Source organism: Parus major, chromosome 4 (genome assembly GCF_001522545.3).
Source record: "Parus major isolate Abel chromosome 4, Parus_major1.1, whole genome shotgun sequence".
NCBI lineage: Eukaryota > Metazoa > Chordata > Aves > Passeriformes > Paridae > Parus > Parus major.
In genome coordinates, this window is record NC_031771.1 from 45,694,201 (window position 1) to 45,719,718 (window position 25,518).

Sequence of the window (25,518 nt, forward strand, 5' to 3'; positions counted from 1 at the left end):
AAGCTCCACCAAGAGCCATCTCTCCATAGTGGCACATTATTTGTTGCTTGATTCCTTAGGACTGTGGCAGTTTGCAAGCTCATGAAGGCATTCATCCCTCCTGGAGTGAGCATTGAAATGATCGCTTTTCCTCACCTCTTTCCCTTTGGATCTCCCCGAAGCAATACATATGTTGGGTTTCTGCAATCACTTGGACAGAACAGCAGAGTGGGAGATGTTATTCTCAGTTTTCTATGATCATAGTTGGTAAAGTTTCTGTTCTGCTTGTCCTAAATTGTACGCATGTTATTACATTCCTGAAGTTCCCACATCTCCAACACCATCATGTATTGGAAGTAGCATCAAAACCAATATGAATGATACTCTGGGGAGTTGGGGGTCTTTTTTTAACAAGTTAAAAACTCCATAACCCAAGTTCATACAAACAACTGTACTATTTATCTTCTGCTTAAGGTAGAACAGTAATATCCTAAAAACAAATGAATTAATATCACTTTTAATTCACAAATGAAAAAAATCACTTTTGCCCATTAGCAGAATAGAATAGCAATAAAAGAACTGCCTGTCTTCTAGAGCCATTATTTTATTTCAGGTGGAAAAAAAAAATTACTTTTTCCCCCAAAAAAGATACTTTTTAACCTCACACAGTAGCAACTTTGTAAAACTACTATATTCAGTTCAGCTGCTACATCACCCAATTTAAGGCAGCTTTTTTTTTTTTTTGTCAGAGGGCTTCTTTCCAAATACTGTAGCTCTCTTGAGATTTCAATCCTCAGCCTGCCTGTTCTGTCTCAGGAAAAACAGACTATATTAGCTAAAGCATCCCATTTTTTTATTACTCAAACGTGAATGTGTCAGCACCATAACCAATATTGCAGGTGCGGATTAAAAGTCATAGGCACTGATAGAAAGCAAAATAACAAGTTCTTATTGGAAACCTCAAATGCCAAAACCCATTCTAAATAAATCTTCAAAATAGCTTGTACAGACTTCCCTGTGAAATATACGAAAAGGATAAATGAGAGGAGGGAAAACAGTACAACATTTCGTATACAAATATACGAAAAGGATAAATGAGAGGAGGGAAAACAGTAGGGAACAAACAACATTTTAGGTCACCATTTGGAGGCTGAGAGAGAGGAAATGGAACGGGGCAAGATGAAAAACGCTGAGGAAGAAATTAAAATTATTAAAAAGTTTGTCTCCTGTTGGAAACGTTTCTAAGCAGCCTGGCACCAAACCCCCCAGCACTTGCTTGCTGCAGAATATGTCAAAGGGAGATTTTTTCCAGAGCAGACTGACTGCTCCTGAATTATTGCCTCATCTAGAGCAACAATCCAGATGCCAAAACATTGAGAGGTTTAAGCTTGATCTGCTACCAAGCTGGTTGAAAAGTCATACTATTTGTGCAGGGTCTCAACACACTGTGAGCCTTCACTCACAGTTGCTGTCCATCCCTGCTCCTCAAAAATCCACTAACTACACCTCTTCTGACATGCTATACACAAACAAAATTGTCTGTGCCAGTTTAGACTTTCATAGAGCACATGTCTTGATATGTAAGGTTTTATCAGCTCTGGTAGGTTTCTGTTGATATACTGGGCAAACAAGACCAATCACCATTTTTCATCGGGGACCTGGCAGAAGATCCTTGGCCATGGCCCAAGGGAAAGATTCTTCAGGTGAGGAAAAACACCAACGCACACCTTCTCCTAGAAGCAGGGAGGACAACTGCCTAAGAGTCCCACACTTTCTTGCCCCACCAACCCTAACTAAAGGACTTGGCTGCCCTGGGCCTCCTTTTGTCCCCAGCCATGTCCTAGTCTAAAGAGTTTTCAGGAGAGAAAACCTGCAGCACATATCTTCTTCTGGCAGCCCCAACTGCATTTGCAGCTCCAGCCTGTGCCCTCTCCCCCAGTCCTAATTCTAATCCTAATCCTTGTCCCATTTTGAGTGATCCAAACAATCTCATCAAACACTCAAAAGACAATAACCCAAAACAGGATACAACTAAGAATTTTCAGGCTCCACCTAAAAAACCTGAGTCTCTACATACACGTGACCCTTCAAGCACTCTGTGGGATTTCTGCCCACCACCGCTAGCATTTACATGTCTGTCCTGAGTCAGAACAATCTTCTGATCTTCTCAAAGTTCTCTTGTAATTTTCAGTCCAACATAGAGTAATCAAGGTTGGAAAAGACCTCAAAGATCACCAAATCCAACTGCTAACCCAGCACTTCTGGGGATGGTAACTCAATCACTTTCCTTTCCTGGGCAGTCTGTTCCACTGTCTTACAACCCTTTTGGTGAGAAAAGTTTTTCTAATATCCAATCTAAATCTCCCCTGGAGCAACCAGACACTCATCCTCCCTTTCCCCTGTGCCAGCTGCTGGCTTGGACTGTCCAGTACCTACTTGTTGAATGAAGCACAGTAAGACACTGCATAGAAACTAAAACTTTAGACCTGTCTTACCTGATAAAAACAAAAGGGCATGATGGAAAGTGGAAAGCATGATGGAAGTGGAAAGCTGCTCTAGTCCCATGCAGAGGGAAGCTAGGTCACTTCCTTTCCCTGATAAAAAAGAGCTCTCATAGGTACAGGAAGAATAAATTGCTCTACTCGTGCTGTCCCCAAGGCTTGGCATTCCAGGAGATAAGGTATCTCCACAGCTGGACAGACAAGCTGAAATCAGTGCTAGCCCCTGTGTGACTAACTTATTAGACCTTCCTGGGGCTTTTTATCATGAGTTAAGAATTTGAAAGCCTTCTGGCAGGAAGAGAAGGCATTTCAGACAACAGTTGATAAAAGATCTAATGAAAAACACCCATCAACTGCCCATGAAATTCTTGCAAGAAAGCCTCAGTTAAGAAAATGTTCGGAGGATGGCTGCCAAAACCCAGCCTCCAAAAAGATATCGATTCTAGGAGGAAATGGAATAGAAGCATTTGAAGAGAATAAACTTCAGAAATGGAGAAAAGGAAGGTTGAAGTGATGTGTGTTCACAGATCAATCCAGGCTAGAGGGAGAGGTATTCAACAGAGCTCTTTGCACAAGTAACAGATCATATTCCTAAAAAGAAAAGCTGACTAATGATCTGATCTAAAAGTAAAAGGGCATTTAATATTTGAGAATTCAGGAAACTCTATCCACAGTAAACCTTCACAGAGACATTTCTCTCTTCAAGTTAAGTTTTACAGACTTACATTCAAACAAGCAGCCTTTCAGCACATGAAAGCACATGAATTATTAGCCCAGACAGCTTCAGTATCCACATAATTTTAACTCATGCTCTAGTGGCAGCTCCAAAATGCCCCCAAATATTTGAAAAGGACAGAAAAATCCACTACTAGTCTTAAAGATGAACTAATCACCTTGAAACAGTGAACAATGAAAACTCAAAATATTTTGTTGAAAAAGACATGGCTAAGAAGTTTCAAAATATAAACATGTTCCTGAGGTCACAAAAATATTTTTGGGAAAACATTCTTGAGTGATTGCTAATGATACCCCTGACATCATTTGTTTAGAATCAGATGAACAAGGTGTTTTTTTAACAAGCAGGACAGAACTGACTTTGTCCTATAAAGGACTCAGAGTCCAGCCTAGTACATACAAAGTGAATAAAGATCTATGCAAATATGTAGTATTGAGAAAACAATATTCCAAACACAGGACTGCATGAATCTTGCTCTGCCAGAAACTAAAAATACGAACTAAATAGTGGTCTTGCAAACAGCTCAAGAAAGGCAACACAGAAGGTTGTAACTTCACAAGCTACTTATACAGAACCTACAATCACAAGAACTGATGATGGGAAGAGCATCTCATGCATCTATAAATTTACAATTCATGCTTAGTTTTTACACTGAATAGCAGTGGCCACGGATATGCTTCCTAAAACCACTAACTGTGTTTTCTTAAACATACACTATTGAAAAGCTAAAACTTCTCACAGGATTACCTTGCCTTGAATTTGAGCAACACCCCTTTTGAGTGGGTAAGTGCTCCACAGTCTCCTGCCCTGTCAATAACCAAACATCAGTGAAAAAGCTCTACTGTTTAGTCTGCCTAAATGCATTTTTTTTGAAACATAAATACAAAGACAGGTCATTCTGTCTATAGTCAAGCATGCCCCTCACTGGCTATTCCCCTCTTCTTATCATGGGCTTTGCATTAGGGTTTATGTTGGCCCCTCACCTAAACCGTATTAATAAATAGCTCTTCATTATAAAACAGCAATAAAACTTACAGATTAAGGACTCTGTATTCATATAAAACTGTTTCAAATGTCCTCACATGAACCTAAATCTTAATGCTTAATGAGCCTTGGGGCCCATCTCTCAAACCTGGAGACATGCCAAATTCATGATGCCGATAATGTTTTGGCTTTACAGCACAGAGCCTGAAAACCACAGGAGAACACCTATTCCTTCTCACCTCAAAGCATGGGTCACATTCAGACCTTCAAATATTCCTATGAAGCTCAAATACCTTCTAAGTTTCCAAGAATAGGAAAGTCAAGCAAAATACTAATTAAGCATAAGGGCTGGGCATCCACTGACTTCTCCACTGTTCACTACACAGCCAAGTGCTGAACTGATGCCAGGCCCATAACACTAATAGACAATTAGAATGACGTAGCTGAAAAATTCTATAATCTACAAAGACTATTTATTTTCCCCTACCAGATGACATAAGTGACATTAATTTGCAAGAAGAACGACTGAAGCACCATGTATACAGCAAAGGCTGTTCTTCATACCTCACATTATCACTGACTCTGAGCATAGAAGTTTTATTATTCCACAGCACTACACTTGTACTGATCTGGCACATAGCCAACCCTTGTTGAAAACTGCATTCATGTCAGCCCAAAGCTTGGTCAGATGTACCAGAACCAGGATGTACATCCAAAGAAATTGCTGTTTGAGAAAATGCTGCTCATTCATCATCGACAACATGAAGAACACAAGCTAAGGGGATATTTTACTAGTAGAAGAAAATCATTCTCATGAAAGAAAAAATGATAGATTCCATTAAGTAATTGTTTTTCACGATCACTTTGAGTTCCCTCAGATTTATAGCCACTTTTCACATTTTCTTTAAATGCTATTAAAATAATCTGCATGACTAATTTCTCATCTTTTTTTATTTAAAAGTAAAACCTAAAAACCTTCTTGTACTTTTTAAGAGCATATATTTCAAGAGTGTACAGCAGAAGAGAACTGTCTTTCCTATATATTGTCCTACAGGGGAAAAAGTGTAAGACTGTTTTTTTAGTTCGCTCTACATATGCAATTTTACCAAGATTACTTAAAACAGTAAAACATCTTTGTATCTCCTCTTTCAAAAAACAACAAAAAAGTTACAGAGTCAAAGAGTCACGGTTTCAAAGAATAAGCATAGTTTCTGCACATTTTACTAAGTTACTTAATGTGATGTACTAATAGATAAAATAGATGTCTCTAAAAAACAAAGAAGACCTTGGGAAGGTGCTCATAAATTGGTACCCAGAGCTGCACAGGAAAGTGACATCCATCTTTAACCACATACAGTTAGTCCCCTTTCACTTTTATATATGTATGCCATTACTTCTCAAGATATGCAGTGAAATATTTCTTAGAACTTTGATACTTGAGAAAAATCAGATTTATTATGACTGCATATACTGCTATAAATCGATTTTAAAACATACATAAACCAGACATGAAGCTAAACTGTTCTACGTACAGAACTCAAGGTATTACAATCATGATATTGTTGGGCTCTACTGCAAAACCAAATAATTTCTGCTAATATCCAACTGGATTCATTTTTAGTTCATTGTTTAAGGTCTTTTGCCCAGGATGCATATCCCAATTGTTGTTGTTATTCTTCTTTATGGTCTGGTCCTGTTCCTGACACTAGAATCTCATTACTACTAATACCAGCTTTCAGGGTGACTGGATTCCTGGATTCCCTAAAAAGCTTGGGAGAAAATACGATCCAAATTGCATGTCAGTTCTTAGAGATATACTGGGTATATATCCTGTTTGGATAATCATATCAAAGCAAGAAATTAACTCAGATTTTTGAAGTCTCACATCCCTACAGAGACCTCTTTAACAAACAAATGCCCAATGTGAAGGAAGGAATCCTGCAGTAGCAGAGCTCAACAAGGGGAAGTGGGCAGCAAGAAGAGGGGCAAAAAAATTGAAAACACATTTGCAAGGACATTAGAGCAGTAACAGCTGGTCAAGGTTGCAGCAAGACATGCATTTTTTCTTCTTGTACTAATTGTTAAACTTATTAAATTGTTAAACTTATTCTGACCATGTAATTGTTGCATGGTCAGAAATAAAAGCAACCTTGACTTCCTTACCTGCTGTTTTAAAAAACGCAACAGAACCACACAAACCAGGAGGGCAGACAGAGAGACAGGATATTCACTTTTTTTGGCAGTCAACCTGTATTCAGATGCCTGAATCCATAGAATAGGAGCACATAAGCATTGCAACAACCAGATTGAATTTATTTCTGATTAATCTTCTAGCTTCTTATGATATTTGGGTCAAACCTAAACATTAAATCTATGTAACAAGGAAGAAAAAAAACCCAAAAAACATGAACATGTGCTGGAGCAGAAATAGGGAATTTCCAGTGATATTTCCTGCTACTGGTGTTGTATTCCTGCATCATATAGCTTTCAGCCATGACCCCAGGAAGGCACATTTGCCCACCCATGCAGAAACTCTTCAGTCTTTTCATATGAGAGTTTAATTCACAAAGCATGAACAGAGCAAGAACTGCCTATTAGCTATTATATCCCTGCTGAAATCACCATCTGCACTGATGTCAGACAGCTATGCTAAAGAAAACATGAACTCATTTCAGACAAACAGAAGTCGTAGTCACTGCCTTCTCAGCACAGCTGGGTGAACAATTAGAGTCACCACTGTCTGGGCAACTGCACAAGTGGGCTTTTGAACAGCCAGAAAGAAGAAAGAGCTTGTGCTGCTCTCATCTGTCGACTTGTTGCTTTATGGCATCCTGCATTGTTTAAATATGCCCCTCAGCTCCTCAGCTGAGTGTGTCAAGCTATAAAGTTTGTACTCAGGCCAGATTGAAATGCCAGCCACAGCACAAACATTACTAGAGAGGCAGGTGCAAGGTTGGTGGGTTCCCGTGGCAAGCACACACATCTGGACTGCTCTACTAGTCATGATGGTGCTGCAGAACACATTCATCCCAAGAGCCTGAGCTCTTGGCATTGCACAGTTGCATTCATTTTCACTTATTAAAATATGTGGATTGTTGCTAGATGTGAATGAATCATTTATAACCAGTGTAGTGATGTCTGCTTGTGTTTGTAGGCTGTCTAGGACATTGAAATTGGGATCAAGTGGAGGCGGGCCTGGCATTCCTGTGTATAAGGGTCAAACATTCCTGCTACAGACAGAGACAGAGATTCCCCCTGCATCCTTTTGCACAGAACAGTCTCTTTGGGGAGTGGACTCTGGCATGGTAACTTCCCCGTTCCCTTCTGCAAAACACCTGCAAAGTCAGAAGGTAGCTTGAGATATGTTTGGGACATCCAAGGCATGCTGACTGTGTCCCCAGTCCTGATAGCAGTTTCCAGTGCTCTAGCTTCTTGGACCCCTCAGAGCCCAAACTTGCTTTCAGCCTTCCTCACAAAATATAACAGGCGAGGAAAACCCTGAAACAGTCATGTGGAAGTTGAGCACAGCTATTCCACATTCACGTGGACATCACCCACACAGGTGTCTGGCTGTGGGTTGCCAGTTAATGCCACTTGCAGTGAGTAGTGTCCTGGGGATAAAAAAAGAGGTAAAGTCTGCTCTTCTCTAGAACTTCAACAAATCAGATAAAACCTGATCAAAAGCAATGAGTTCTTCCATCTTCAGAAAGCAAGACAGCTATAATTTATTTCTTGTCTTCTGAAGTTGTCAGAGACTGAGATCAGGTTTTCACCTACTTTTTGAGGTAATCTGCAATGAAAGCACAACAGACTGGAAGGGGGTTAAGAGAAAGCTTATATACCACTACATTTTTTTCATTAGGTACCCTGGTAGGTTTCTGATAAGTCACAAAAAACCTGTCTAGAAAGACAATATTGCTTGTGGCAGCTTTACAGGGCTTCTTCACTGAGCAACAGATAAAAAATTAACTATCAGTGCTTTACTTTCCAAAGTACTTTTTGAAGTTACTCAAAAAGTTCTCAGTGTTAGACACAAAAATTTCTGTTGAGTTCTCTATTTTACAGTGGACTTGGAACCAGTGAGGAGTACACTTCTACTGCTGGTGCTATGGTTTGTTTGTCATCAAGAAACCAAATTTGAAATTCAATTTGGTGGCTTTCTCGTTAATGCTCTGTAGCCTAATAGAGTTTTACTCACTAGCCACAGCTTGCTAACCAAGAGCAGGATGCAATACAAACATCATGGCTTTTAAGATGTGAGGCTGAGGAAACAGATTCCTTTGGGCTGATTTGCACTGATCCACAAGTGGTAAATAAGGACAAGCACTTTTCCCAATATCACATAACAGTTATGTAGCATAACCAAGTGCTGTCCCTTGACCTGGTTATTACTGGAACTCACAACCTTCTAATAAATACATATTTATTAGTCTCATTAGCAAAACATTACTTAGTTAAGCCTTCCATCTTAAAGATTTACAGCATTTTAATCAGACTACCTCTGCTTACTTGCAGATAAGATTACCATCTAATCTTGAAATACACAGCCCTTGCTTTTCATGCAACACAATTCAGCCTTAACATTTAAAGAGCACTGTGAAGTGATTCAGCACACAGCACTTCCCTTCAGCACACAGAGGAGAGAGATCTTGTGTGAGAGGTAGCCCTTAAATACAAAGAGGGTATGCTCCTTCTGAGTTACACAACTTTTGATCAACAATAACAACTACTTCCCTCCTCCCAAAGCCACTCCTCAGTAAAGACATGCAACTACAACCAAAATAGATCACATCATTTCCTGTATATTTTTTTACCTTTTAAAGCTAAAGTTCAAGCTGTCTGATTAATGACACCAGTGAGACATCTAAAGTATTTACACAAGTAGGTTTCGGATCTATGGTAAGCTACCTAGAGCTAAGTTACAGGATATTAGCTCAGCTCTACTGCTGAAAACAGCTTCCAAGTTCCAGTATTTGGAATAGTATAAAACTTTATCCATAGCTGCAATTGTCCAGCTACACATCTCAGGAGAACTCCTTTATAAGTATGGATTCAGTTCTGCACAAGCTTCATCATTCTGGTGAGCAAAGACAGCTTTTATCAACTTCAGTGACAATCCTGTGTATCCAGGGAAAGGAATTGGTCCATACAGGTGATTCAGATCAGCAGATTCTCCCAAATGCCTGACAATCTGATTTTCTAAGGACTAGGGGCCTTAGGGCACATTTCCAAATTACTCTTAGAAATCACCAGCTTTGGCATGTAAACCTATAACAAGGTTTTGGAAGACTCTTCCTAAAAACTAGCCACTAGAACTACAGAGAGAAACATGCAAAAACTAACTGGTGTCTCTCATCCAAAAATTACAAAATACGTCATTGAAACACACCTTTAGGCAAAATTTAGAGGATGCTTAACCTTTCCAGAAACTATTAAAGGAGCTGTGTAGTGATGGTATTCAGATGGCTAACTCCTGACAGCATTCAGACTTGGAGGTGGTCCAGAATGCGTCATTGTAGCAGAGACATCCACAGGCAGGTGTGGAACACCGTTTGCCAGTCTGTGGTTAACAACATTAAATAAAAGGAAACCAAAAAAGCAAACATAATTTTTTTATTTTTTTTTACATAACTCAGCTAAGGAGCTGGGGTGGAGTGAGGGAACCACTTTGTAAAACCTGTTTTCTTTAAGCCACATTTCAGCCCTCACCATGACAATAGCTTTGGCACTGAAATGATGCTGCAGTGAAATACCATCATGCACGATGTCAAAACTCTCAAAAGGAAATCAACAATAGGACATACTAGCTAAGGTTGTTTTCTACTTTGTCAAGATTGTATTCAAGGCTCAAAACTGTAAGCATTACTTACTCACACAGAAGAATGCCGTTTTCTAATCCGGAACGAAAATCTTTCTCACCAAAACTTCTGCCCGTCACTTGCTGTAAAAGAGCAGAGGGAAACAAAAGGGTGAAATCCATTAGAAAGTGAACTTTACAGGTGCAATTCATAATAGTCAGTTAGAACATCTGCTGTGGAAGGAACTTTTGATCTTTACAGGCCTTGCAAAGGACTAAATCATGTCCATTTCTCCTTCCAATTCCATCAAGATATTTAATGCATAGGACAAAGTATTTGCTCCAGCCAGTGGAATTTCAGATTATAAAAGAACTGTTTTCTAGCAGTAAAAATCAAAAATGACAAAGCAAAAATTACAATTTAATCTTCATAATATTTTAGAACTTTTATTTTATAGTGCTTTGAATTTTAAAACTATTGCATTTAGACAAACTTTATATTTTTCTTGCTTTTTTTGCACCACATTAAACGTTTTGTACCAGCCTTCAGCTTTAGTCCTTATCATCTTTATAGAATAAGCAAAGACAATTGAAAGCACTGGCATGAGTTATAGCCCTTCAGACACATGCCTCAATACTCCTGGTCATATTAAAAGATATTTCACAACAGCAATTCAGCCATGAGTGTTAAGAGAATACAAACTCAGTGCAAGATAAGGATCCACCCCAGGTACACTTGGACCAGGAGGTACACTTTGCCTCACAAGCTCTTAAGCCAGTCTGTGCTGCTTAGGGATGGACCATCAAGAAACCTTCCAGGAATCCCAATCTTGCCTGAGGGTGCTGGATGCTACAAGCATGACTGAACCCCCATTCATGACTCACTACTGCTCTGACAATGTCTTATTCATCCTCATAACATTCTCAACAGATGATATGCTGCAACATATCATAACAACCACACAGCAAAGTGCATACTTTACCCAAACTCCAGTAAAAATGAAAGCTAAAAGTAAAGGATACTTTTTATTATCATCACAAAAGAGATAAAAATAGTTACTATGTTTAGAAAGCACTGAACAGAAACCATACAAAGACAAAAAAAAGGTTTTAATTGTCCTGCAGGAGGTCTTCTCTTTGCCCAGGCAAAACATTCACCGGATGCTTATAGAGTTCTCATGGCTTGTATCCAAACTTTCAGCAAGACCCTTGCTCTGGGTGTTGCTTCCACCATAGAGAACAGTGACTTGGGGACACACCTGTCATTATGTCCCTGTTTTCTCCTTGCTGTTATATTCAGATATAAGACCCTTCCCCTCTTAGTTTCCTGTCATAAAGACAGCGATTTATAAAAACTGACAAGTTTGGCACCGTCCCACAGGATTAGCAAATGCATCCGTTTCAGAATTGCTGGTTATAGCTGTGCAGTCTTGGACAGAGAGCAACACTTTTTAAGTTGAAATGCAAATGCAAAGCCTAAAATATAATCCTTCACTAAATTATATTGTTTTGTTCAATGTGAAAGAAGTTCTCCCATACTCTGAAAAATGTACCATAAGGGCATCAGTGGACAATCATATCTTATGTAAATGCATAAAGTAGAACAAGGCACCATGTTGCACTCATAGCTATGAGAAAATTCAAGAAAAATTATAGTCATCTTATTTCACTCCTCAACACCAAACGTCCCAGATATGGAGATCAGCCTTCTTATTCATTTGTTGATGACCCTCATTTAGCAGGCAGCAGTACTGAAACTGTTACCACAATTCATGTAGGACTCTACCTGCCAGAAGCTGTCACATGAGTGTTGCTGTTATTACTGATGATGTAGGAAGGTTTCATACATAACTTCTGTCTGCACAAATAAAATCATGAAATACAGATGCACAGCCGGCACACGAACTCATCCAGTGGGAGGTACAACACGCACTGACAGGAGGTGAGGAAAGACAGGAAGGTCCAGGAACAGTGCGTGTCTGTTTGAAAAGGAACTGGAAGTAAATGAGGCATGGCAAGGTTTATGCCTGCTCTAGATGATGCAGCTGCAGAGGGAAAACATTAATCACCTACAAGTCTCCTGATTTAGTCAATTAAAATGTAAAAACAGTTCAACAGAAAAAGGCTAGAAACTAAAAATAAGCACGAAGATGACATTATAAATGACAAAGATAAACCCAAAATGGGACTGAGAGAAGCAAGAAGCTGGATCCACCTTTTCCAGAGGAAATGAGAGCTCAGTCACTTGGCATACTCACACACATTCACCTCCTTCTCTGCAGGGGCCACTTTGGTCTGTACCCTCATGAACAGCTACTGCAGGCCCACAGGCCAACCTGGTGCACATTGATGAGATAACCTCTGCTCAGAGCAGGAGGAGACAAAGGGACTTTAAGCAAAAGGATTGGTGCTCTCGTATTTGCACACAAAGAATCCCACACAGCAAAGTGCATACTTTACCCGAACTCCAGTAAAAATGAAAGCGTGTGCATTAGCCATGATATCACAAAAATGCCACAGGCATCACAGGACTGTGCTCATGTTATTGATATAAGCAGTGGTCTGTTCTTACTAGATTATCTTCCATCTCAGGAAATAAAAACCTCCCATTTGCTGGATGAAACTGTGAAAATACTGACACACAAGGACTAAAGGATAGCATTTTCAGTGCTTCTACTGAGCTTCACAGGAAAAAAGGAAATTGCAACCAGGTACAGAAAACTGCAAAATGGAAGAAAAATTATTTAGCTCATCAGCTTTCATAGTACAGAGAATCGGTGTTCAGAACTGACCCTGCACAAAACTAGTCATGAACAGATGCAAGACACTCTGTATCCTGGACTGCTGCCTCCAGGAAAGGAAAAAAGAAAACTAACACCAAAACCCAAGATGCTAACTGAGAGAACTTTTGAGACTTGGCCTTTCTTTGCAAGGCTAGGTTTCCAGACCTTTACATCTTACATACTTTGGAGAGAAAACTCCATCATCTTTCACCTTGCACTCTTCCTACCTCACTGTTACAGAGCAGCACACTTAGGCAGTGCAGGAGGAAGCCCGACAGATGGAAGAGTCCCCTATCCACTCTGCAATGGCAGCATACCCTGATTCCTGCAGTGACAGGGTGCCAAAGTTAGAACAAGTACCTTAAAGACAAGACACAAACTGTACCTTGCTAATGATTAGTAGAATAGTCTCCCACTTCTTTAATAAGTTCTATAAAGCTGAGTGGAAAAAAACTGCTAAATTTTAATTTTAATTGTAAATTAAAAATTGAGAATAGAAGTAAAACAGTATCATTTATTACTGTGTGATTCATTTATGTGAGAAGGCATTGTTTTTATTCATCATCTGGATGATATTTTCTTCTCTGTGAAAATCTACAAGTGTCACAACCAGGGCAATTATTTGATTGCCGGATGCATTTCTCAGTTTCCCTCTCACTTAACAACAGAAAATGAACTTCAAATGAATAATAGAAGTTTTTCATGGCAACAACTTTAATACATATCTGCATACAGTAACACTTGGTATATATTGTGTTGCTGTTGATTAACTTTTGTTCTTTGCAGTTACACATGCTGCAAAATTTATATCATTAAGGATGGCTGTCATCCAGCCACTAACCATTACCATATTGTACAACTTGATTTTCCCAAAACTTCAGTTTACATTGTTTTCCTTGCATTTTATATGGCTGCTGGTGCTTCCTGAGATGGAGCTTTCAAAGCCTCTCGTGTCAAAACAGCTTAGGGGCATGAAAAAGAAAAGGTGACAAATTAGTGAACAGATGCTGGCTTCAGGTGAAATTTATCTAGGCCAACAAGATATAAGTAGTTGAATAAACACTTGGTCATCAGGGATAACACACTGGAAACATTTAGTTTCGTTTTCTATGTGCACATCTGAAAATGCCATGTTATGCAGGGAAAAAATTAGAGAGACGGCAAAAAGAGGTCTTTGTTTCTCATTAAGCATTTTTGAGAGCTTATGAAGCATGACAGTAAAGAGATGATGATTTTCAAAGAGTTTTATAAGCTGTTCATTTCTCTGTATGTGAGTATGCTGCCTTTCCATTTTGTGAAACCATTATTTTCCCCTAAATAATTTTTTTTCTTAGATAAAAAAATCAGGCCCTGCTACTTCACTAGGAAGATATAAAAGTAAGGCCTAAACTCTGATAAACAAGTATGCACATAGAAAGCATTGGATTGTACAAGCAACAGGAAACAAAAACCACCAGAAGAGGCACGACAGCTTTTATGGCATCAGAATTTGGCCCCTCTAGGGTAATTAATTCCTACTTCCCTGTTTCTGAGTTATAATCTGAGCTAATAAGATGAATACACAAGTTAAATTCTATTTTCATATAGCACAGGCAAGAGATTTCTGAACTAAACAACTCTGACCAGGGTCAGGGTTAAAGCCAGCTTCACCTTTGCAGCCCAGAATTGCACCAGGTTGCTATGACAGTGCAGTGACAGAGCCTGGAGACTCTTCACTGGCTCCTGGCTTGGCCACTATGGATCATGCAATGTCTCTGTCTGTAAAAGTGGACACAACACATCATCTAGGCATGAGTTCCCTCTCTCTGATGTCACAGGGGCATTTAAATCACTAAAATCATGGCAATGCAAGCCAGTCCCAAATGGATTTATTACAAATACTAGGAGGCTAGTTCATTTAGTACAGAGAAACTTAAAGATTGTAAGAATGGAATTTTTCATGGGCAATAACCACTGGTCTAATATACCTGTCTTATGGGGAAGCTGAATGATGACAAGCACTCTGCTAAAGGCCTTCCAAGGCTTTACAGTATTGAGGTAATGTACTACTGAAATCAGTAAAAGAACAAAAAAATATCTGTAGTGTTTTCTATTCTACTATTCTATTTTATTTCTAATTCTAATCCCAGGGACAAAACCAGCATGAGTTCAGAGAACTAATGTGATGAATGAATCACCTGAAATTCTGTGATACACAACTTGAAAATTTAAAGAATATATGGGAGAATGAGGGGAGATTTCACACTTGGGTAGAAAGGCTGATCTTCAAAGAAAGCACTTAACATTATTTTTAGGTCTTCCACTTCCTGGTCTCTTAAGTTTAACTGCATTTTGCAAATTTAACTACCTGTTCTGAAGTCCTTTTTGTTCTTTTCCTCTGACTATTCACCCTTGTATTATTCTTTAATGAGACAAAAAGCTGACTCTCTCTTTTTATACTTCATATAAACTTAACTTTTTCTAGCAGCAGTAAAATAAAATATCATATTTTCCCCCCATTTGCTTTAAATTCCCTTCTGCCACACTGCTGGTCAGGTCTGCTGACAGTTTGGTGCCAAAATATAGCATGGAAAAAACATATCCACTGATACAAACACACTCCCACTTTGGTGGGCTGAATTCTCATTCCTCACTAAAGGAATAATTGATTTACTGAGGGATGCTAGTCACTGCCTTTTGCTTTCCATGAAGAGAGCAACAACTAAAAAACCACAACAGCTGTTTTTTTTCCGATCCTTTGCATAGATTAATGAGGACGTGATCCTATAAATGGACACCTATATTTAAAGAGTAGACTAAACTGGCTCAGTTAGTACTTAGTCCAGGAGGCATGACAACAGAAATACTGAAAGAGTAGTACATACCACCCCCAGCAGCAGCTATTACCCTACCCAAGGCTTTAAAAATAAGTCTGGGAAGATTTTGCTTTATCCTGCCCACCACCAGAGCTTTCCACACTGAAATTCTGCATTGCTAACAGCACTATTAAACATGCAGGGTTGCCATACGTTGCTTGGATTTATGATCTTGCAGAGCCCTGTGCATTTCTGCCAGGACATCTGGTAGTATAATCCCGTTTGCCTGGCAAGCTGCTAAGGAGTGTTAAAATTTAATGATAGAGTAAAATCAGCTTCCTTTTCATCTCCTCTCCCTAATGCTGTTTGTATACATTTCCAGGTGCATTGCCAGATATTGCAGCCTTCCCTTTGGGGTGGGGTGGGGCAGAAAACATTTCAGTCGAGGTTGAACGTTTTGTGAGGAAAGAGCAAAGAGCAGGAAGGGAACTTAAAAGCGACTTCTGTCATGTTTCTCTTGGCTGCAGCACATGCCCTGAAAGCTTCACCTAGCATCAGGTCATCTGTTACATTTAATTTGTACTTGACAGTCAGTAGATTGGTATTGCATTGTTGTTTTATGGGTTCTTATCTCTGGTGTTATCAAAATTAGATTCAAGACGACAGACATGACAGATCATCCTAGGGTGTTTTTAATCAATTGTTCAATTTAGGGTTCTTCTTACTGAACAAATAAATAAATAAATCCCTTATTTCCTTTATACTGTGTACCCACGATCCTATTCTTAGTTTTAATGGGAATTAAAGAAGGGGAGAATTGTAGGTTTTTGCCACAGATTTATCAGTAAAATGTTCATCCTACTTCTTGAGTGCAGAGAAGGAAGATGAAGCACTATTGCAGTAAAATAACCTGTATTTGATGGAAGATACATCTTGCCATAAAGATACATTCTTTAGCTGTTTGCTCTTTTCTGTAAAAGCAGGACTCCATGCAGATGGTCAGAGGAGCAGAGATGAGAGGAGCACGTATGATGTGAAGTCAGCAGGGACAGGAGAGGAGAAGACAAGCATGCACCTCCTCAGTCCAAGGCCCTCATTTAATCCAGTCCTGTCTGTCTGGAGAGTCTGGCCTTACTCTCTACACTGCCTGGAGGGAGCTCCCTGCTTAGATGTCCCTTTAACTCCTGCATAACCTATCCTGCTTCGGGGTGAGCCAGTACACAGCTACAGCTCCCACACCTTTGAAGAGGAGCAGATGACTAGTATTTACTATCATAAACACCCTTTCCCACCTTCTTACCCAACCAGGCTAAATAAGCAGTCTGCTCACTGACAAATAAAGGGCTAATTAAAGTTATCATGAATTTGCTTTTTGTGTGATTCCCCGGGGCTTTCCACAGGCAGACAAGCATTCACACTGCCTTTTACTGTACCTCTTCAGTTACATATGGAAAGAAAAGTGTATACAGGGAACTAGTCTCAAAAGCAGAAACTATTGCTTCAGCTCTTATTTTTTCCCTAACTAATCCTTCTGGAAGCTGGAATCAGTACTGATGGAGGGACATTGCTCAAGCTCTGGCTACTGAACACCAATACCTGTTTGCCTCACATTTTATGACCAAGTCAAAGATGTTTTTTAGCAAAGGACAGAAAAGGGAGAAATTTTTTCCTTTGTCTCAGGTTGATTACATTAGCAACTGTCCAGCAGAACAGGAAATTTGGTTTCTGGCCATCTCTAACAGAGCAAAGAATTAAAGCAGACGTTTTCTTATCCTTTGACTCCTTTGTCAAGGTCTAGTATCCCATGTTCTGGAAAAACCGCTCCTCCAAGGTTTATGCTATGGTGTATCATCTATATGTTGAAACTGAAGCATCTGCTAATAATACCCTTTATTTTCTCTCCTCCAGCTTTAGAAAGTTCAGGCAGTTCTAAATCAGAAGTGTTTACAGCTCTGTCAGTTACAGCTGCAGAGGCAGAGGAAAACACAACACAGGCAGCAGACTCCTCACTGAACTCAACATCTTGTCTCACCCTCAAAGCAATGAAGAGATCAACAGCTCTGTAGGAGATGAGAGGATCACTGCAGTATCTAGATTTGCTAATCCCCACTTTACACTGCTTTAACCTATTTTACATTAATGGCTGCATTTATATTTTACGAGACCACTGCACTACTTCTTGGACAAGCAGTTTTTGACACCAGTGTGTTTCTTTCTGCCAGGAATGCACATCTTGGCAGACAACTTTAAAACTGCACACACTTAAAGCTGCACAGAGACAGGAATAGAGACGTATGAGATGCTCCAAGTTAGAGAGGCCCAGCATTAGAAGCTCTTCAACCTGTCATTAACCACTGTCAGAGATACTACCAAAGCTCAGTGCTATTACTGAGATTTTGCAATGAAAAACGTCTGGTAGGAGACACCAGCTTCCCTTTTTGAAGAAATTAAGTGTTCACTTGAGTAAAACATTAATAAATTTAACCAAGTATTTAAAGATGACACTCAGTGTCTTAGGTCTAAGTGAAGCCTCTGAAATGCCAATGATAAGCATCAGTAAGCACCAAGTCTACCTTGAATCTTTAAAATTTAATACCATCAAGTAGTTTCAAGGCAAGTCCACATGTAAAGTGTCCCATTTACAGTCTGTGCAATTTAAATATATATATATATATATATATCTATATATAAAAGTATAGCTCAGCAAGGCATTTAAGACTGGATTTTCCAGACAGTAAGCCTGGAAGCCCAGAGCAAAGAAAGCAGGAAACTGTCCATGGGGAATAGAGACGTGTCATACAGACACTGCTGAAAGGCGTAATTCTATCTGCTATCAATACAACTCTGCAAAACTTTGCTCCTTTCAAATAAAAGGGAAAGAGGTAAACCACAATGCTTTTGAGAACACTATCTGAGCTTCTTGGATGTTTCTTCTGTACTCTGGGTCCTCCCTTGGCACATTCTCCAGCAGGAACAGGGCTGCGTGCCATGGTTTTACAGTCACTTGCAAACAAACCGCAGAATTACCAGCAGGTAGTTCTAAACAGGAAAAACAGTGCATTTCAAAAATCACAGACTGAAGAAAAATGATCCACTTTCCTGCAGAAAGGAAGCTAACCTTAATTCAGTCATATACTTTTGAGACCTTTATTAATAACTCTTTGGAAGTAGATCTCCTTTGTCCCTGCCTCTGTAGAGACAGAGTTAAGGAAAAGCATTCCCACTCTGAATGCTTTTCCAGCTAATGCTAATGCTTTTCCAGATTTTAAACAACATTTGGCTACCAAGCATGGATAAAACTAGACTCACAAGAATGTAGGAGGGCACACAGTCGGGACAGCTGATCCCAACTGGCCCAAGGGATATTCCATACCATATGGATCATGCTCAGCAACAGAACCAGAGGGAAGGTTGGTGGGGAAGCTGCTGCTGGGGAACTGGCTGGGCATTGGCAGGTAGTTGGTGGGAATTTTTTTCTGTTGCAACACTTGCCATTTTATTTATCACTCTGTTATTTTCCTATTCATTACAATGTAGGATTATTTTATTTCAATTATTAAACTATTCTTATCTCAGCCCATGAGTTTTGTCACTTCTACCTTTCCAATTCTCTTCCCCTCATCTTCCTGGAGGGAAGGAGTGAGTGAGCAGCTGTGTGGTGCTTAGTTGCCAGCTGGTGTTAAAATACAACATAGCCACAGAAAGAGCGCTGCCATAAGAGAATAAAATCACCAGAAACTAAATAGGAAGGCATGGCAAAAGAGAACAACTATTTTTCTCTAAATTATGATGGCATTACAAGAAAACAGAAAACCCACTGCAGCTCATATTGGAATAAACTGGTTTTCTGTTCTCCCCAGCTCTTCTCCATGGCTCCTTTGACCCAGATCCTGAAGGATGGGGCAATTGCTCTGCAAAAGGGAATAGTGACTGCCATTAATGCTCCAGACAAGAGAAACACTGCAGAATGTCTAGAATCAACTTATGTCTTAGAGCACATGGACATGAGATGTTGCTAGATTTGACTGCATATAAATAGAAAAGGAAGTACTTCTGTAGGATTTCAAACCACAGCTTACTCTTAAAAAGACACTTTCAAGAGCCGTCAGCATCTTGAGCACAATTAAAAATCTCTATTTACTTCTCTGTCCTCCTCCTCCTTTTCCCAAAAATTACAATTTTCCCCAATTAAAGAATGTTTAGACCTATCTTTCAACAGATTTCTCCCACAGGAGGCTAGGGATCTTGCAGTGCATTATGAGTACTAAATTGAAAGCCATTTTTCAATCATCTGATTTAGCTGGACTAGGGCAGTTACAAATACCAGTAATAATAACCAGTAAGAGTTTTCTGCTAAATGTAATTCAGAAATCAATACTGTTTTTCCCTGCAATGAAATGTAAACATGCCATTCACAGCTCCCGAGCATCAAATCAAGACCTATTTACAAGGTTGCCCCTGAGACAAAACCCAGCAATGTTACGTGGGGTAAGTTGCTCTTTTCTCCCCTGCTGCTGCAGATACAGGAAGCCTTTGTTTGGAGGACACAGAAAGCAGAGGGAGAAGGGGAGGAGGATGGATGATGCATACAACAATAATAAACACTGCTCTTTTCTACTACTAGAGCACCTGCTGCCTCCATCAGTTCAGGCTCATCCATTATGCAGCACACCAGTCCTGACAGTTCCAGAAGCTCTGAAGACATGACAGACCTGACCAGGAAGCAAGACACAGAATGAGCACCTCTCATTATCAGATCAATGAGCCGCACTGGCGCTCGTTCTCTGCCCTGTTAATTGTTGGGTGAAACAAATACTAGGTACAATTAGATTAAGAGTCTTGTTCAAATAAAGTCAGAGCAATAAAAGAAATTTGCCTTTTACAAAATTTAACAATTTAGTTTTGTAGAAAATAAATTCCTGAAGGAAAAAAGAAACCCCTGACAATTATTTTAACTACTATCACTTTTATTTTTACTCATAATGGATATCATGTAAGGTCTGAAATGGATTGAAAGGAATGTAATTATTTCAACATAATGCTTTAATAGTAGAAGAAGAAGCTATTAAAAATATGCTTAACATTTCCAATCTAAACAATAAGAACTGCAAGTTTCAAAACATTTGCTATATTTCTACAATTCCAAGAAATCTTTTCAGTCAGCCATTCCCTGATAGAATCAGACCTGTCCCAAGGACATTTTCACTCATTCTTACCAATCCAGAGTACCCCACTCATGCCAAGAGGGCAGCTCAAATGCCACATTAAGCATGATGCACTGGCAGGAATCTACATTGAAAAGCATATTTAAATATCATCAGAGTTGGATCGCAAAGCACTTTTAAGAACCAGTGAATTTACAGATTCAGATATCAAAATGGGAGGAAAAGGCATGATTAACTGAAGTCCTTTATCAGCACATTGGTTTTCCATGTACCTCCTGATGTACACTCATGTTTTCCATGTACCTCATGTACACTCAGCAACCTCCTTCTAATTTAAAATAAAAAATCCACAGATCTTGAAACTCATCATTAATTAATGATACAACTATATAAAAAAGGGCAATGTTTTCTTTAAGTTACTTTCCTAAATACACTGTTTTCAAATTTCACATATTATTCAAATAGATTAAACTAAAGGCAAATACATATCATCAACTTTCTCTGTTCCTTTTTAAAAGCATATAGTACTGACAGTGTTCTGTAGCACTCTTCAGCAGCATTGTATGCGCAACCATGGACGAATACTGCTGTCATACAAATTGGAAAATTAACCAGAACTGTCAGAACAAGAATAGCTGCCTAATCTACAAGCAAAATTATACACAACAAAAGGGGGGAAAAAAATCAAACAAACCCTACAATTTATTTAAATAATTCAGATATTCTGTGTATCAACCACAACACTCTTTTGAGAAGGCATTCACTTATAGGAATTGTATTTCTCTCCTGTTGTTTTTTAATGTGACAACGTATCTGCATGACAGCAGGAGCTTTGTTGTTGGGTTCACATGCTCAAACAGTTTTTCAGTCCTGTCTGTCTGCAAGTGCACCAAAGCCATATTAAAACCTGGGATAACCCCTGTGATGTTTTAAAAGGGAAAGCTCAGGAAGAACCCAAAGCTTCTTTCTCTGGCTAAAATTAAAAGTGTCTCTTGCAATCAGCTGATTTTATTAGGTGCAAATTCTAAACCTCTCATGCTAAATATTGCCCAGCTTAGGCTGGAAGAAGCAGTCACCTACAGCAAGCTACCAGGGACAGCTGTTTGATAACAACCTGTCATCTGGAATTAAGGGCAGGTGTTTAAGGCTTCCCATGAGAGGGGGAAAAAGAAAAGGAAAAACACAAAAAAGAAACTGGCACAGGTTTATTTGCTATGAAAGCATCATCAACACCTCTCTGAAATTTGGGCAGTTTCACCTTAACAGTCAATCCAGTTTCTGAATGTTTGCTTATTTTTCACTCCATGACTAGGGGCTCAGCAGAATATGAAAAGGTTTATGTGGAATTGGAGAGGCTGCTGGAAACTCAATGTTATTTTGCCAAGACTGATCTGGTGAGACATTTGCGACCACCACATGCTTTAACTATGCCAGTTAATCTGTCTTAAAGCTAATTTGTCTTCTGGTATCAAGCCCACCATTGCTGGGTTTGTACATGAGAAGCACTAGGTATCTGAGTATGAGCTCTCTCATTTTATCCAAAACAGGAATATCAGCACACTCTCTGACCATCTGTTTTTCCCATACCCTGCAAACTTGGTCAAATAATTTTAAGTCCAGTACTTTTGTAGTGTTTAGTATACTCTGCACTCTGACTCCACATTTAAAAAAAACTGCTAGAAAATTTCTCCCAATTAGCTTGAAATGATACTTGCTTATACTTGTCATTCTCTGCCTTTCAAAACACCACTGATTTTACTACTCAGCGATGAAACGAGATATTTTTATGTTAAAAGAAAGTTAATTTTCCTGCTGCCTCAACACTTGGTGCATGACAACAGCAAGGGGGCAGAAGGAAGAGAAGGGCAACCACTGCTAGATGCTTTAATTGCACAGTATTGCATCCCATAAATTTTGTGCATTTCACTTTCAGATGAAGTCTGATGAATTTCTCTGGTTTCCTAAAGTTTTGACTTGGGCAAACATAAGAGAAGACACACAAGGATAAAAATAAAGATGCAGACAGAAAGTACTTTATGCATTAGGAGTTATGTGTAAGTCTGCTTGATGCAAGTTAAGTCCTACAGAAAAGCACAGTTGCTGTCTCCAAGAGTTAGAAATACCACATTCATACAAACTCTAGCAACATTAGAAGAGGTCTCACATCACTTATTCAAGTGATTTCATTTTTATCTTGATGAGCTGACACCACATAATGCAAAGGCATTTGCATTAGTACAAAATTAACAAGTAAAATAAACTATGTCTCAAGAACTAATTAACTCTTACTGCCTGTCTGAAGAATCATTACCTAATGGAACAAAATCGGATGTCTACTAATATGAAAAAAGCAGATTTGACATCAGAAAAAATAACAGTATTTTTGTATATTTCACATCCAAACCACAAGCCAGCCAGTATTCAAATTTTTTCCAAGACTAATAAAAGTTAAATTACTTTGCGGTCTTTGGTTACTGGGTTAAAACCAGATATGCTGCTTTAAAACTTTGTCTTTACGTAGCAGGGTTTACAATTTAATCCAGACAGCAGATGCAAATGAACACTGAGACATTTGAAGCTGGGGTTTGAACACTGCTCAGGACCCCTCTACCTGGATCTGAACTGTCTCTTGAGCCATTCACAAAAGCACATTCTCTCCATAATTCAGTTATGCCGTTTTGTCCCACTCCCTCTCCAGCTTTACTCCATCCAACAAGACCAATTTTGGCCACTTGCTAGAAAAACTGAAGCAGGATTCTCTAGAGACTAGTATCAGACTAAATGATCTTGTTTTTTCTCAATTTAATGGCCTTCTTTTGTGCTTCAGATAGCAGGGAAGATCGAATGGCTCTGTAAAATCAAACAGGCAAATTAACAAATGTATCATCCTTTGCTACATCATCAACAGACAGTGATATCTTTTTCAGACTTTATATGTAGAAGCAGGCTACTACATCTAGATGCAAAAACTTGCCATTTGTGTCTTCTATTTTCAAGTTAACCTTTGCAAAGCTGAGCAGAGGTGCTTACTAACATAAAAGTCAAGGTCTTCGCCCAGACCTGTCCAGGGGAGGTCAGTGACCCACATGATCACACAGCACCCATTACTCTTGTGATTTATTCTTATGAAATAAACTCCATGTGGATAATGAGGAAAAAAACCCAGTAAACAGAAAGACCAGAAATCCAAACTGATGCATTTAGATGAGCTGTCACAACTGTGCAGAGGAGATAAAACCAAAACTGAAAATACAAAGCTTGTTTCAATCTATTGCTAATGCTAATCTAACTCATGATCCCCTCACCAACACTGCCATAACCTTCTTCAAAAGCAGTTCTGGTTTGCTTTGCCATGCATGTACCATTTTTAATCATTTCACTCTTGCCATTGTGTAGTCACAGTAATACAGTCACTCTAGTTTATCCAGTTTTCTATGCTGAGAATAGAAAGGAAGTATTTCCACTCGGGAGAGAAGACTAATGTCTAGATAAATGTCTGTCTAGCTTCCATTCTGGTTTCTTGTCAGTTTTGAGTTAGGTGTGTAGTACTTGATCCCAAGGTAATAACAATTGTCCCAGCTTCTATTAAGATAAGTGAAAACAAAGCCATTCAGTTCTCAACTGTGCCTTGACCAGTTCAGCTATTTGCAGACCATTTCTGTATCAGGGTTAGAGAAGGTGCTACCTCTGCAGCTAATAGCTCCCACGCAGGGCAAGAAGGTTGAGACTTGCTGCTCCTTTCAAATGCCCTAAAATAAACAAACCCCTTTGTTCCTTCCCCTTGTAGTAACAAAAGTGACCAGATGGGAAAAATCAAACAAAGGTTTTCCTGATTATACTCATTTTATTATAAACAGCTGTTTTTTCTCCAAGTCATTGTTAGATCTTACATAATTTCTTGATGGTCTTATGCACAAAAGTCTACCAACAATAATTTTTATTTCTATGTATATAAAAGGCTTTTAAGTCTTCATATTGTTCATTTGCATTCATTCATCAGCTAAATACAACTAACAATTTAGCAGACAAGATGATCTCTACAACTAACACATTTTACAGGTTTTATCAGTTTGCAAATTCACAGAGCAGCCTCCCAGGGACCAACACTTACATGTCTCACAATCAAAACAAACAACATCTGCGGTCCTCAGAAGATACTTAGTAAACAAAACAAGGTGTGTGCTGACTACAGCATTAGCATAAACAAATACCACTATAATATTTTTTTCCCATACTTTAGAAGTCAGAACTATTTCCAGATTCTCAGGAACAAAACACAACCTGAATCTCTGCTCAAAGTCACCTTAATGCTGGGAATCAACCCCTAAAAAAGGACCCTGAAAGAGTACATTTCAGAATTTAAAAACCCAGCAATTTGACATAATCACCAAACAAGGTATTAATGAGGCTGTTTGTAATTAGCTTGGAAGAAACATCAGCAATAAACCTGCCAGATCTTCGGCTGACTGCAACCCCAGAGAGTCAGAGAGAGCTGAGAAATATTGGCAGAGCCTCCCAGCTGAGGGTGTGAGAAAGGAGAGGAAGTGGAAAGTGAAAGGGTGATGGTTTCACAGCCCCTTCCAAGGTTTTTGTCTGCAGAGTGTCTATGTGTTAGCCAACCCCCGAGGTTCTGCTGCTAACAAAGTGTGGCTCGTGTCCATGTGTGCCATGTGTGTGACATCAGGCCCTGGTGCACCATGGCGGGCAGCTGACTCAAATCAGAAACTTCGTGCTCACCAGTATCACTGGCTGCCACATCTAAGCCCTGTTAAGCAAAT

At 39.2% G+C, this 25,518-nt stretch overlaps 1 protein-coding gene across 1 annotated transcript in view; it reads right to left on the reverse strand.

The window, feature by feature from the left end:
* The window catches only part of LIMCH1 (LIM and calponin homology domains 1), a 170,210-nt gene that overhangs the window by 96,925 nt on the left and 47,767 nt on the right, over positions 1–25,518 (reverse strand). Inside the window, exon 2 of the mRNA XM_033513515.1 lies at positions 10,071–10,141. Within this exon, the coding sequence (XP_033369406.1) occupies positions 10,071–10,141 (71 nt within the window). The remainder of the gene's footprint in view (positions 1–10,070; positions 10,142–25,518) is intronic.